Source organism: Neophocaena asiaeorientalis, unplaced genomic scaffold (genome assembly GCF_003031525.2).
Source record: "Neophocaena asiaeorientalis asiaeorientalis breed wild unplaced genomic scaffold, Neophocaena_asiaeorientalis_V1.1 scaffold489, whole genome shotgun sequence".
NCBI classification, from domain to species: domain Eukaryota; kingdom Metazoa; phylum Chordata; class Mammalia; order Artiodactyla; family Phocoenidae; genus Neophocaena; species Neophocaena asiaeorientalis.
The window spans coordinates 2723644-2737326 of record NW_020174791.1 but is presented as its reverse complement, the minus strand read 5'-3'; the positions used below and the strand labels follow the sequence as shown (position 1 = coordinate 2737326).

Sequence of the window (13683 nt, the reverse complement as noted above, 5' to 3'; positions counted from 1 at the left end):
CCCAGCCCCAGCCCGGAAGCACACCTGGCGTTTTTCAGGCCATGGAGAAGCGTACACACGCAGGAGGGACTTCTGTGGTCCACAGCCTCGGCTGGGCCTCCCTGTCCTTGTGGCTGGGATGTGCGTGAACACACGTGTGTGGATGCTAGCGCACACTTGTGTGTGTGGGTGTCCCAGATCTTTTAGCAAATCGATCCCTCAGTTCTGCCCCAGGGTGGATCACCACAGGCAAGAGGAAGAGCATCTGTCGCTACTTTACCTGAAGAAGCCGAATACCAGCCAGAGCGCTGCAGCCAAGTGCTGGGAGCACGTCCGCATCCCACAAGGGTGCAGTGAGGGTGTCCCGGTGAGGGTGTCAGACAGGGATCTGGGGTGTGGCTCTGTGCAGGGTGGTTGGTGGAGGGTTCAAGCTGCGCTGAATGGAGTACTCTTGATGCCGACGACTCAGCCTCTGTGCACAGGTGCCGAATCAAATCGCAGAGACAGAGCTTGGGGGAAGTAGAAAAGAATAGCTTTATTGCTCTGCCGGGCAAAGGGGCACAGTGGGCTCATGCCCTGAAAAATTATGTCCCAACCTGGGGGGATTTGGTGAGGAGATTTATAGCCATGGTTCAAGGGGGGGCTTGCTGATAAGGATTGGGGTGCAGGGCCTGCGCTCCTTTAATCTGGCCTCAGGTGGTCTCCTCCCTTGTCTCTGCATCCCCTCCCTTCCCTGATTAGCAACTGCTCAAATCTGCCCTTTGGAACTCAGGGAAGGTCACGGAGGCTGGAGTCTATTCCTTACAAACAAGAAACGGGGGACACAGAAAGGTTTCTGTGCCCAGGATCCCCAAAGGCTCCTGTTCGGTTTCACTGTCAGGGGCCGGGTAAGTCCGTGATGGGGCATCTCAGTACATCTCATCCAGGACGTCAGTGGATGGAGCGGGGCTGGAGCTGTGGGTGTGGAAGGAAGGAGCTGCGGTCACCGCATCAGCCTGGTCACTTTTATGCGGTGACGGTGTTTGAGTTCAGTCTGAGGTCAGACCTGGTCGGCGTGTCCTTGCAGGTGTGACGTGGTTCAATTCACCGGGAGGGCAGTGATGATGGCCGAAAGCACCGGGTGGCTTTCCTCCACCTCACCATTGCCCAGCAGATTTGTTCCAAGTGCCCTCTTGATGCCAGGTGCCGGCGACATAGCACTGAGCCGGGGAGAGAGTTCCCTGCCCTGGGGAACTGGCGTTCTGCTCGGAGACTGTTTGCTCTGAATTCACGTGTTGAAGCGCTGACCCCCAGGGTGGCTGGATCTGGAGACAGGGCTCTCAGGAGGTGGTTCCAGTTAAAGGAGCTCGAAAGGCAGGAACCCTAATCCCATAAGACTGGTGTCCTTGTACGAAGAGAGACACAGGGATGTGCACAGAGAAAAGGCCAGGTGAGGACGTGGCGAGAAGGCAGCCATTGGCAAGCCAAGGAGGGAGGCCTCAGACCAACCCTGTGACACCTCGATCTCAGACTTCCAGCCTCCAGACTGGAGAGAAATAAGTTCTCATTGTTTAAGCCCTCCAGCCCCGGGTACGTTGCCATGGCAGCCCTTGCCACTAACCCCGGCCCCTTGCAGGCAGGCCCCAGCCTGGTCCAAGCATCCCTGATCGGCTGTCACTCTAGGTTATATCTGCCTGCTTCCGAATTTCACGTCCATGCAGTCGCGCAGCCTGGCTCCTTTGGGCCTGGCGCTTCACTCAGCATCGTGACTGCAAGGTTCCTCCGTGATGCTGTGCGTATCAAAATTCATTTTCTTATTACCGACTAGTATCCCATTGTATGAATATGCCACACTTTGCATAGCCACTCACCTGTCTGTCTGGGTGGTTTTTACCAGGAAAAGCTGCTCTGAACTTCTATAAACGAGTTCTGGTGTGGACACGTGGTCTCATTTCTCTTTGTTATTTACCCAGGAGGGGAATTGCTGGGTCCTATGGTAGGTGTGTATGTAACTTTGTAACGATTTGCCAGTCCGTTGTCCAAAGTGTCCGTTCCACTTTCCATTCCCACCGGGAGTGTTGAGAGTCCCAGTGGCTCCAAATGCTCGTCAACACTTGGTCAGACTTTAACCTCAGCTGCTCCGATGGCTGTCGTTCGGGTTTCCCCGCTGACCAATGACGTTGAGCCTCTTTGCGGGTGCTGTCCATGCATCTTCTCTGGTTTGGAGGATCTGTTCAAATCTCTTGCAGATTGGGTTGTCTGTCTTATTGAGTTGGAAGAATTATATCTTTTGGATCCAAGACATATGTGATGTGAATATTTTCTCCTGGCAGGTGGTTTGCCTTCGCTCTGGCCTCCCTACAGGATGGGCCATGGCCGGCATTGTGTCGCCACCCGCTGCAGGCCTCACCGGGAGTGGGCCCTGCCACATTGCTCAGCACACATCCTTCCTCAGAGAACGCCTTTCTCACCTTGTCCCTCCCACTCCCCCGCAGGGCTCCTATTCATCCTTCGGAGCCCTGCCTGGCATCTGCTGCCTATAAGTGAGCCTTCACCACATGAAGCTACTCTGGCTTTTAGACTTGGCTTCCTCACTAGACCATGAGCCCCAGGAAGGTGGGCACCAGGCTGCTTTGCCTATCAGCCCCATGCCCAGCCTGGGGCTGCCACAGAGCAGGGGGAGCTGAGGCTAGCCTGAACACAGAGGACAGGAAGGGAAGCCTCCAGAGTGGGGCTTGGGATGCCCCGTCCTCCCGCCCCCCAGGACTGTGGCTCATCTCCCAATCTCTCTCCACCCTCAAGACCCTGGAAATCTCCCTCTCAAGAAGAGAGGGGAAGTGTGATCAGGGTTTTCCAGGAGTCCATCTGGAGGTGTCTTGACAGGGTGGCTGGGGTGTTGGGTGACACAGTGGGAGAGGCAGCCCCTTGGAGGGCACAGTTGGGGCTGTGGGAGGATCTTGAGGGGACAGTGGGTGATGGGGGCTGGAGTTGAGGCTCCTTCAGCTGCGGTAGAACTGGGATGGGGGAGAGGCTCAGCCTTGTGTCAGGGTCTGTGATCCCGACCGGGCACAGCCCTCCCCTGGGCCCTGAGGGTGCGGGGGGGGGGGTCTCTGGCACAGGCTCTGGCTCAGTCAGGAGAGGGGAGAGGAGGCCCTGGGTCCCAGCGCCGCAGTCATACAGGGAAGTGGAAGGAGAGGCCCTGGGATGCGGGCTCTGCCTCTATCCCCCCAAGTATAGATTGGGTACAGGAGACCCGCAGAACCTCAGACAGACACAGGGCTCTCTGGGGGACACCCTCCGATCCTGCCCTGCCTGCTGATCCTGGGGGCGTGGGGCCGAGGGAGGAGAGGGGACACCCAGCAGATGACAGCCAGAGATGGGAACACATGGTGAGTGGGGAAGGGCCCTGCCCCAGCCTCCTCCAAGGATGCAGGGGTGCCCCTTCCCCTTTACTGGAAACCCCCAGGTGGCCTGCAAGCAGTGTAGAGGTAAATAGCAGGACAGGCCCTCCCAGGGGGACGGGAGCCTGTGCTGGTGGACGTCTCACAGGGGCTCCCAAGCTGCTGGGTCACACTTGTTCTCCACCCTGCCTCAGACTCCTGGAGTCTGTGGGGCTGGGCTGGCTGTACTGGGGGACAGGGGCTGGTGCTTAGCTCTGCGTCTGAGCTCTGGGAAGCTTTGCAAACAGGATGGTAGTCAACACCGCCCCCCGCCAACGCCCATGACTGCACCCCTGCCCTATCCCTTCCCTGGCACCCAGGCTCTCCTCCCCAGGCTCCCCTGGAAATGGAAGTAGGTGGCGACCGTGAGGACGTGGTGGCCGTTGGCCAGTCCTACTGGTGTAGCTCCTGCCTGGGGAGATCCAGGCAAAGCTGGCTGACCCCACGTGCCTGCAGCCTGGCGACACGCGCACCTGCCGCTGGGGTCCCCACCCTCCCGGCGTCCTGCTCCAGTGTCATGTGAGGTGGGGCTCTTCACACGCTCCTTCTGCAGCCCGGAGGCACAAGAGGGTGGCAGTGGTGGTCCCCCCCCACCCCCAGGCCTGCCCTGTTCACCAGCTCTGAGGGCACCGGTGGAGCTGAGAAGCCTGGGTGGGGAGAGCCCCGAGCCCCACTGGACGGGAAGATCGGGGTTTGGGTCTGAGCACAGCTTGCACGGGGGACTCTGGGCAAGGCCCGTCCCTCTCTGAGCCCCTGTCTCCCCTTCAATGAAATGGAGCAAAATGACCCAGCCCTGCCCCCTTCCAGGGACAGGTGGGATGTGGACAAGGTGGGGAGGCCCTCTGGCCGTCAAAGATGGCAAAGTGTGCGTTCCCGCATCCCTTTGGACTCCGCAGAGCTGAGCTCAGGAAGGCGCGGGAGGCAGCTGGGCTCACAGCCTGGCAGTGGTGGGGACGCGCATGGGACACACGGCATGCGGGCGGGGACTGTCACCTGTGGAGGCTGGCACAGGTAAAGGGAAGCCAAGCTGGGCGCCCTCTGTGGGCTCAGTGCTGTGGGGTCAGAGCACTGGGCGGAGCGCAGATGACTTCTGGGGGGCCACCTGCTTCTACAGGAACAGAAGTGTGGCTGCTAGTGCACAGGGGTGGGGCCAGGAAGCTGGCACTGGCTGGGGCAGGAGGACCTGTGCCCGGAGACTTCACCAGTGGGGGCCTCCCCGCCTTTTTTTTTCTCTCCCCTGCACGCAGCCTGCACCCCCGTCTGAGCTGTCGCCGAGAGGGCTTGTTACCCCAGCAGCTGTGGGCCCAGGGGACCCTGGGGGCTGGAGAGCAAACACTTCCTGCCGCAGGTGACCCCTCCTCCCTGGCTTTCTGGGGGACCGTAGCCAGGGTTTGAATGGTCCCGTGGAGGGACACGGAGCCTCTGCAAGGCGGGGGGCTGCCACCCTGGTGCCCGGTGCCCAAGGCTAATGCTTGGAGCCTGGGGAGACCCCAGAGCTTGTCTGCCTGTCCCACCACCCAGCAGTGTCCCCACTCCTGCCCCCTGGGTGTGCCCCACTGACCCCTCCCTCCCCATCCCGGCCTGGGCCATGTCCCTGTCCTGACCTCACATGGGCCTCTGTCCCCCAGTATGTGGCTCTCCCGGGCTGACCCAGGCCCTGGCACCCTGCCCCCCTGACCTCAGGAGAGCCAGGCCCACCGCCAGCAGAAGCCGCCCTCTACAGGCCCCCGCGCCGCAGCCCCATTCCGGAGTCTCAGGCGAGCCCACTGCAGGCGAGGATGCTCCCTGGCCTGGCTGCTCTGGGAAAGCCTGGCTGGGACGTGCCTCTGGGGTGGGGCTCTGCAGCAGGCAGCCGATCTCCACCCACAGCCGGCAGCCCTGTCCTGGGTGATAAGCCCAGACGTTCATGCGCCGGGCCAGAGGCCGCCTGCTCCCGGCCAGCGTGGCTCCCCTGCCAGCGCAGGCCGTTACTCCTCAGGGAGGGCCCCTGTCTGCCGGGCAGAGCCAGCCCTGGAACCAGGGCCCCAGCGTGGCCTCCCCCAGCCCCGGGCCCGGAGCAGCCTGTCTCCCCAACTGGGCAGGCCTGGGGGCCTCCCCTGCTCTGATGCTTCTGGCTCCCCAGGGCTCAGCAGGCCCAGCACAGGCCAGCAGGGAGGCTGGCATGCTGTCCAGACCACAGGGCCTTGGGCTCCCTGAGGGTGGCGTTCCCACACTGCCAGGCAGGGGGTGCCGAGACCTGAGCGGGATAGTCATACTCAGGCATTCCCGGAGTCTGTCCTGGGTCCACCCATGGCATCCCTGCAGGGCATGGCCAGAGGCAGGGGCTGCTGCCCCATTTCACAGAGAGAGAGACTGAGGCTCGGTGCCATCTCCCTTAGGTGCTGTACCTCCTGCTCCCAGAGATGACCCTGGGCAAAGAGGAGGCGGCGGCCCAAGTGCAGCCCTGGAGGGACCCTCTCTGTGGGGCTGGTTTGGGGGTCCAGCGCTGTGGGCTGAGGGCAGATCCCCCCGCCCCTTTCCTGTCCAGGAGTCCTTCCCTTCACAGCACCCACCACCAGGGGTGGCATGAAGCCCCTGGCAGGGGGCACAGACGGCAGGAGTGGGCCATGAGCCCTGTAGGGCGGCCCCTGTGACAGAACCAGGCTCAGGTGTCCCAGGAGGGCTCCACGTTCCCCCAGAACGGTCTGACTTCCCCCAGCATGCTCACCAGGGCGTGGGGAAGAGCCCAGGTGTCTTTAGGTCACTGCAGACGGGGTCATACCTGCCGGGGGTGTCCAGTGATGGGGGGCTCCCTCCGGCCCTCCCAGCCCTGAGTACCCTGGGTCCCTGGGCTGCAGGGCACCGGGCGAGGCTGCCCTGTGGGGAGTTGCTCCCTGCAACCCCAGGGCCTCCATGGCCCACCTCAATGCCTGATCAAGGGTCTGCAGTGCCAAGTCTGTAACCCAGGTAGGAAAGCTGACCCCGGCCCCCAGATCCTGCTACTGCCCCACCCCCAGCATGTGGAGGACCAGGTGCTGCCCCCTGCCCTGCCCCAGCCCGCCTTCCGGGGATCTTCCCTGCAGGGAGACTTAGGCCTCTGTCCACACCTGTCTGACCCCCAGTGGAGGCCAGAGCTTCCAAATGAGGAAACGGAGCAGAACACGACTCCAATTTAGAGAAATCCCTTCCAAAGGGGATTTCCCTTCACATAAGGCCACATTCAGGCCCTTCCGGTCCAGTCCCAGCCCCGGGAGGGACGTGCCCACAGGTCCGTCCTCCGGATGAGCGCCTGGGGCTCAGAGGGAGGAGGGTTAGGAGTTGGGGCGCCAGGAAGTGCTAGTGGCTGCCTCCTCACAGGGCTGGCTCAGTGCTTGGGCGGCTCAGGAGCGAGGCCTCCTGCAGCTGACAGGGAGGTGTGTGTGAGGGGTCTGCAAAGCCCCCTGAGCAGCGGCCCCTCTCTCTGCTGGGTGGAGTCTGAAGCGAGCTCAGGAGGGGTCCCACCAGCTCCCCTTGCCTCCACGCTCGGGCCCAGGGGGGCTGAAGCTCCCAGCAGGCATGGCCCGAGGTATCTCAGGCGCCTGCGTCCCGGACCCGTTGATCAGCAGGTCGGGCCCTCGCAGTGAACTTGGTTGCCGTGTCCTCCACAGCCCCTGTGGTGACACCCGGCAGGGCCTGCAGAGCCTGGAGAACTGTGTCCACTTCTGCTGGACACGCTCAGCTCCAGCCCGGCTCCAGCCCCCAGGTGTCCCGGGGACCCAGTTTGTATGGGAGGAGTTGTGTCTCTCTTCCCAGCTTAGCAGGCAGGGCTGTAGACTAAAGACTCAAGACCATCAGAGGCCTGGGAGCGTCTACCCACCCCCACAGCATCACCTCCAGCTGGGGGGACAGGTATTAATACCTGGAGGGAGAATCTCCCTTTGGTGGGTCTTCCTGTGAAACAGAGACACACATGAGGAGGAACCAGACAGAGATGTGGGGCCTCTCCCCGGGAGACTGAGCTTTTCAGAGACAGGCCAGGCCAAAGCGGACAGGGTTTCTTGCTGGCCTGACCCCCAGGGGCCCAGGACACATGAAGAGATATAGGGGCAAACCTGCCCACCTCCTCAGTTGCCAAACCCTGGTCTCTAACTCCAATTTGACCGTCAGGCACAGACAGGGGGTCAGCACTTCAGAGAGGAGGTTCCCCCCCCACCCCTCAAGGAGCAGGTGCCCCAGAATTGGGGTAAGAAGGGACACTGGCCACTGCCCGGCCGGTCTGCTCAGAGCCTGGAAATCGAGACCTCTCTGCACCTTGGGGGACTTCGGGTGAGGACACAGCAAGGATCTGCTGACACATCCGGAGATGGTCGCCGACCTCCCTAATTTGGACATCTTTGCTGAGTACCTGCTCCCTTTTGGGTGTGCATGGGGCTTCCCAAATGCCAGAGCTGGGTCTACACAGGCCGGATGCTGGTGTCCAGCTGGGACCTGGTGCAGACGAGGAGCCCAGAGTAGGGCAGATAAGAGAAGAAGGGAAATGAACGAACCAGTAAAGGAATGAAGGACACTTAGGCTCTTGGTGGGGACACAGCCTTGACAACGGGGCTTCTAACCCTTTATCCCAGTGCCTCTCCCAGCTGTTTGCAGCCTGCCCTGTGCCCCCACTGCCCCCTCAGGGAGGATGGGAGCTCAGAGTTCATGGCTGTGAGTGGGCATCAGGGAGGAAGAGGGCTCCCCATCCTGTCCCCCTACCATTGAGAGATCTCATGACACGGTGGCTCTGGCTCTGTGGGAGGTCCACATCCCTAAGGGGCAAGGAATGCTGGAGATACTCTTGGGGTCTGCCTCCTCTAGATTTGAGGGATAGAGCGTGGAGGGTCTCTGGGCTGTGACTTCTCGGGACCTGAGCCCTGACAGGACCTTTGCTCACCAGGTAGCCTTCTGGTTTTCATGCATTGCCAGTATATTATGACAAGTCCCACAAGAACGACGGGCATGATAACCACGAGATAAATGCTCCAGGAGGAACATGTCACGTGATGTGCTGCTGGTCCCAGGCTTTGCCTCCAACTCGAAAGGGTTTCCGCACTTTGGAGACAGGAGAGGCGGGATGTGGAACAGCACACGTGGCACCAGGATGCCTGATGCTCACAGAGATCCGGGAGGTACCTCGGCCTCGGGGGCCGCACGGCTGGGTTTGGGAACTGTGGCATTTTCCCCTTGTTTCTCTGTCTCTGCTGGGCAAACGGCCCCCTGCTGCTACTAGTTTCTGCATGGCCTGCCCTTTCTGCCTTCAATAACCAGAAACTGAAATCCTTCTCTTTTCGGCATAGTAACTTGGCTTTGGAGCCTGGACCTTCAGCCACTCCCAGCACCCTCATCCTCCCAGGCCCAAGGGCAGGCTGAGGCGGCAGCAGCACCCCCTTGGGTCTCAGTTTCCCCCTCTCTCTTGGGAGGCCCTGTGGGATACAGTGTGGTGTCAAGAGGGGGGACTCCCCCTCCCCAAACCCAGGGCGGGCTGCTTGCTGCCCCTTCATTCTCCAGCCTTGTCCAGGGCCTGGAGCCGTCTGTGGGCCCTGGGGAGTGAGGCCGAGTGCCAGGAACCGCAGTCCCTCGGAGGGGGGCGGGCCACGGCCAGGTGGGACCCCGCGGTCCGAGTCGCCTTGCTCCACCCCTCAGCCTCTGTGCCAAGGGCCCTCATGGGTAAGACTGGGTGATACTGAAAGGTGTCTGAGGGCTGTCGCGAGGAAAAAACAAGACAAATCGGCAAGGCACCTAGTAAACTGCTGTTATCCCTTTCGGGTCCCTTTCACCCAAAGTTTGGGGGTTAAAGGCCGGTATTAGCTGGCATGAAATTGACAGTATTTTATGATTAAAGCCAACACGAACGTGTAACTGAGAAAACGCTGCATTCTCATGGATTTTCAAGATGAAACAAGACCACGGGAAAAGGTAAGCCCTCGGACTCCTCCACCAGATGGGACCCCCGCCGGAACTCCGGGGCCCCCACCGCTCCGTCGCTTACCACCCCGCACTCCACGACTGACCCCGCCCCCGGCCGGGCGCTGCACTCTGCGCAGGCGCACCGCCAAGCTCCGCCCACTATCAGCGGCGCCATTGGCTGACGGGCTCATGCATATACAAAATGAGTGCCCGGGAGCCTGTTTTGCTTACGGGCAGCTGCGGTACGCTGGGCCGGGGCCGGGGCCGGGGCGGAGGGGGCGGGCCCGGGCGGAGGGCTGGGGGCGTGTCCGGGGCGGAGCCGGGCCTCGCGTAGTACTGAAGGCTGAGCGGACTGCTGGAGAGCGGGCTTGCTGCTGGGGTCCGGGGTGGCAGGCGCCATGAGCACGGTGGACCTTGCCCGCGTGGGCGCGTGTGTCCTGAAGCACGCGGTGACCGGGGAGGTGAGGCTGGACGGGCTCAGGGTGGTGGGTGCGTCTCCCCTCCCGTCCCCTCCTTCTCTCCTCCCCTGCCTTCTCCAGCTGTGGCCTCTATCCGCCTGCCCCAGACGTGATGTTCTTCCCACTGTGGAGGGCTCAGTGGTGACTCTGGCCTGCAGTCCAGGGCAAAGGTCTTTACTGGGTCAGCTGCCAGCTCCTCGCCTCCCCAGGAGCCAGATCCTGAACTTCTCCAGATGCTTTCCGCAAGGAGTATCTGGGACCAGAGCCCAGGCTCTGCTGCCTCCCGACCCCACCCCGCTGGACCCCTCCCCTCACAGAGCCCTGGGCCCAGTGGCAGAGTCCGGACGAGTCCTACTTCTCCCTTTCCACCTGTACCTCTGGGCCTCTGCCTCTCCTCTAACAATGGGGACAGTCAGCTCTGCTCTGACCCTCCTGGTCCTTGGTGGGCGAGCTGGGTACCAAGGGTGGACAGAAGGCCGGATGCAGGAGGGTGAGCCAGGGGGGCAGGTGGGCCTGGGGCACCCACCTGTGGCCTCTACTTTTCAGAGCTCTACCTGGATGAGAGCAAGCAGTTTTACAAGGAGCTGGGCTTCAAGCGGTGAGCTGGGGGCTCGGGGCTTCACCGCTCCCTTCTTCCTCTTCTCCCTTCCCCGTCTCCCTGGCCAAGCGGGCTCTGGGGGCATCCACTGCTCCAGCCAGCCCTGCTGGGCTCTCTTTTGGGTGCCGAGTGTCTATTACGGGCTGTAGGTTAGGCTTCTCACCCAGGGCCTCCCCACAACTGGCTGCAGAGGGCACCTGGGCTTAGCGCCCCAGTCAGGGGCCACCCTAGCCACCTCGGGTGCATCTGCCACCGGCTGGCTGCCTCCTCTGATTGGCTGAGTCGGGACCCCCGGGCCCGCCCAGTCCACACTCCCCACACCCTCTGTGGGGCCCCAGGCCTGCCAGCCCACCGGCTGGCTGCCTCCTCTGATTGGCAATGCCAGCTGAGCCGGCACCCCCGGGCTCACCCAGTCCACACTCCCCACACCCACAGGCTGGCTGCCCCGTGCCTCCTGAGCCCCTGGCGAGATGGGGCGGGGCCTGCTTGTGGGAACTGGTCTGTGCAGAGACCGGGGGCAGGCGCTGGGGCTGTCTTTGGTGAAGAGGCAGAGCCTGGACAAGCCAGCCGTGTCTCGGCAGGTACAACAGCTTGAGCGTCCTGCCGGCCTCCCTGGGGAAGCCTGTTCGTGATGTGGCCGCCAAGGTTTGTGACGGCCAAGGTCGTGTGGGACTCAGGTGCAGGGGCTTCTGTCTAGGACTGACCTGGGCCTGCTCCCCTCCCCCCAGGCCAAGGCTGTCGGCATCCAGGGCAACCTCTCCGGGGACCTGCTGCAGAGCGGAGGGCTGCTGGTGGTCGCCAAAGGTGGGCCAAGGGCGGGGCATCAGGGGCCACCTAAGGGTCACGGGTCGGGGTTGCAGGGCCACACACTCAGGTGGGAAGGTTTTGATGAACTCGAGCCTGCCCTCACCCTCCCTCCCTCTGGCTTACTCATCTCAGCACAGTTACCCCCTTGGTGGAGTGGCCCAGCTCTGAGTGTCATCCTAGCTGGGCGGGGTGTGGCCACACAGGGGCACCCTGACGACCCCCCCTCCGCCCGCCGGCTGCAGGTGGAGACAAAGTGCTGCTACACTTCGTCCAGAAGTCTCCAGGTGACTACGCCCCCCAGGAGAGCATCTTGCAGGCCCTGGGCATCTCTGCGGAGGTCTGTACCAGTGAGCCGCCCAAGGTGAGCCCAGGCCTGGGGTGGGCGCTGCGCCAAGAATGCCCCCCCCCGCCCTCCCTCCCCCCCAACCCCTGGGTTGAGCGCTTGCTGTGGCCAAATGCTGAGCCGGACCTTGTTGGCTTTAGGTGATTCTGGGCTCACAGCAGCCCCAGGATGTCACTGCCACCCCACTTTGTGGTGACGGGCCAGGGGCAGGGTGGCCAGATGGGCAGGCACAGCAGGGCCCTCTCCAGGGGACAGGGGGCTGGTCAGGGGCTGCAAGGCAGAGGAGGGGCCCGTCCTCTCAGCCTGGGGGGGCTGGGGTTTGTCCCGGGTGACCGTTGCCCACGTTAGGTTAGCATGGTGCTGGTGGTCGACCTCCTGCGCCCCGAATGGAGGGGACTGTCCGGCACACTCCTCCTTCTACTTGGGCCACAGAGCCCTGGGGGGTGGGATCAGCTGCTCTTGGCCCCGGGGAGTGTGGCCAGGCTGACGGGGCCTCTGCTGGCTCCGCAGTGTGACGAGGCGTGTTCAAGGTGAAGGCCCCGGGCCTCCAAGGATCTGAGCGGCGTCTCCTGCCCTGGGCATGCTGGGAGTTGGATGCGAACAAATTCCAGAATCTCTGGGCTGGGGCTCGACTCTGCCTGGCCTGCAGGCAGCACTGAGCATTAGACTGCACTTTCTGGACAGTGTTTCTTCATCGCCTCTGAATCTCGCGTCCTTGGCAGCCCTGGCCACCCCGGCCTTGATCACTCTTGGTTTCATCCAGGCCAGCGGGGCGGTCATGCCTCCCGAGGCATCACCTTCCCCGCTAGCAGAGTCGCTTTCCCTGGTGGGTTGGTGGTGGTGGACGCGCCCCTGCAGCCTCTCTGGAGACCTTAGGCCTTTGGCACATGTGGGTCAGGGGTCTGAGAACAGGTCCAGGGTGTGGGAGACGAGGGTGGGATGGGCTCTGTCTGATAGCGAGGAAACTCCCCAAGCCCCAGGTGGGAGCCTGGCCTGGAGGGGTGGGAGCTAACTGGGTTTCCAGGGAGGAGATGGTTTCCATTCCACCCGCTGGAGTCTGGTGGACAGTCGGGGACTTTTAGGGAAAGGGCTGCTCTGCCAGTAGGCCCTTTACTCACGTGGGACTTGTCATGTGCGCCCCGCTGGGGGTGGGGGGTAGCCTGGGGGGGGGGATGTCCGGTTCCCCCGATGCCCCTGTCACGAGGTGGGGAGTTCTGCTCTAACAAGTCTAGAGCAGAACTCCTGTCCTGCCCCGTCAGGAGCTCTCTTGTCTGAGTTCAGATGACTTTCTCAGCACCCTCCATGCCCCTGGTCCAGGCCTGGACAACCACAGTGGCCTTCTAGCTGGCGTCCCAGCGTCCCCGGCCCCCAACAGAGCCTCTCTGTGGTCATTTAAAAACTCAGGGCAGGTGACAAGGTTTAACCGCTCACTGGCTTCCAGTTACACAAAACTCCAAATCCAGATTCTGGGCTGCAGCTCAGATCCCCCCGCCCCTCTCCTGGAACTCAGCTCCTTCTTGGGTCAGGATCCCCTCTCCCTACCTGAACTGTGATCCCCGAGGGCGGGCATTTGGGGGCATCACGGTCATTGCTGTGCCCCCGGCAGAGAGACCCTGGGGAAATTGTCAGGAGCGCCCTGCCATTTCCTCACCTGGCCACCAGCAGTCAGCGGCAGGTGCAGCGGGAGAGTGGGGCACTTTCTCAGGTATGTCACCCTGACAGCCGGCCCTGGGCTCTGCTACACAGACAAGGCAGCCGACTGCTTTAAAGCCTTTACTTAGCTCAAGTCTGAAGCTCGTGGACATCTGAGGAGGACGCGCTTTGGCGAGTGGGCAGAAGACTGATAACCGTGTCTACAGGGCTGCAGTGGGCGGTGTAGATCCTCGCAGGCGGGCGCGGAGGGGGCTCAGGGCCGGCTCGCACTCCAGTCCGGGCGCGGAGGCCGGGTCGCAGTGGAACGTGTCTGCGAAGGCGGCCAGGTTCTGCAGCGAGCCCAGCGCCCTGCGGGTGGACGCAGGGGCCTGAGACAGCGCCGGCCCGGGCGCGGGGCGCAGGGGCACGGGGGCCACGTACCTGTACTTCAGGGGGCTGTGGACGTCGGTCTTGATGGACTGGATGGCGAACTCGGGCCGGTAGGACCCACACCACACCTGTGGGTGCATGAGGGGCGTGGCTGCG

General features: G+C 62.6%; 2 protein-coding genes across 3 annotated transcripts in view; one reads left to right on the top strand and one right to left on the bottom strand.

The window, feature by feature from the left end:
* Positions 1-9647: 9647 nt before the first annotated feature.
* PRXL2B (peroxiredoxin like 2B) lies at positions 9648-12228 on the top strand. Of its 2 annotated transcripts, none has more exons than XM_024760282.1 (4): positions 9648-9760; positions 11084-11159; positions 11405-11523; positions 12016-12228. In XM_024760282.1, exons 1-4 carry the CDS (start codon positions 9698-9700, stop codon positions 12037-12039), a joined length of 282 nt encoding a protein of 93 aa, XP_024616050.1. In that variant the 5' UTR covers positions 9648-9697; the 3' UTR covers positions 12040-12228. The 2 variants fall into 2 exon arrangements, with proteins under 2 accessions (XP_024616050.1, XP_024616051.1); XM_024760283.1 differs by lacking the exon at positions 12016-12228 and adding an exon at positions 10304-10355 and having other exon boundaries at positions 11405-11457.
* A 1130-nt stretch (positions 12229-13358) lies between these two features.
* Positions 13359-13683, bottom strand: part of MMEL1 (membrane metalloendopeptidase like 1) — a 34437-nt gene continuing 34112 nt past the window's right edge. The window contains exons 22-23 of the mRNA XM_024760248.1: positions 13579-13655; positions 13359-13506 (exon numbers count right to left, since the gene is read on the bottom strand). Coding sequence (XP_024616016.1) covers positions 13359-13506; positions 13579-13655 — 225 coding nt within the window. The remainder of the gene's footprint in view (positions 13507-13578; positions 13656-13683) is intronic.

Bases quoted from the DNA above. Each gene is read 5' to 3' on its own strand.
- PRXL2B (XM_024760282.1), top strand. From the start codon at position 9,698: ATGAGCACGGTGGACCTTGCCCGCGTGGGCGCGTGTGTCCTGAAGCAC. The intron at 9,761-11,083 runs GTGAGGCTGGAC...CCCTCCCCCCAG, and splicing joins AGCACGCGGTGACCGGGGAG to GCCAAGGCTGTCGGCATCCA. The intron at 11,160-11,404 runs GTGGGCCAAGGG...CGCCGGCTGCAG, and splicing joins GCTGCTGGTGGTCGCCAAAG to GTGGAGACAAAGTGCTGCTA.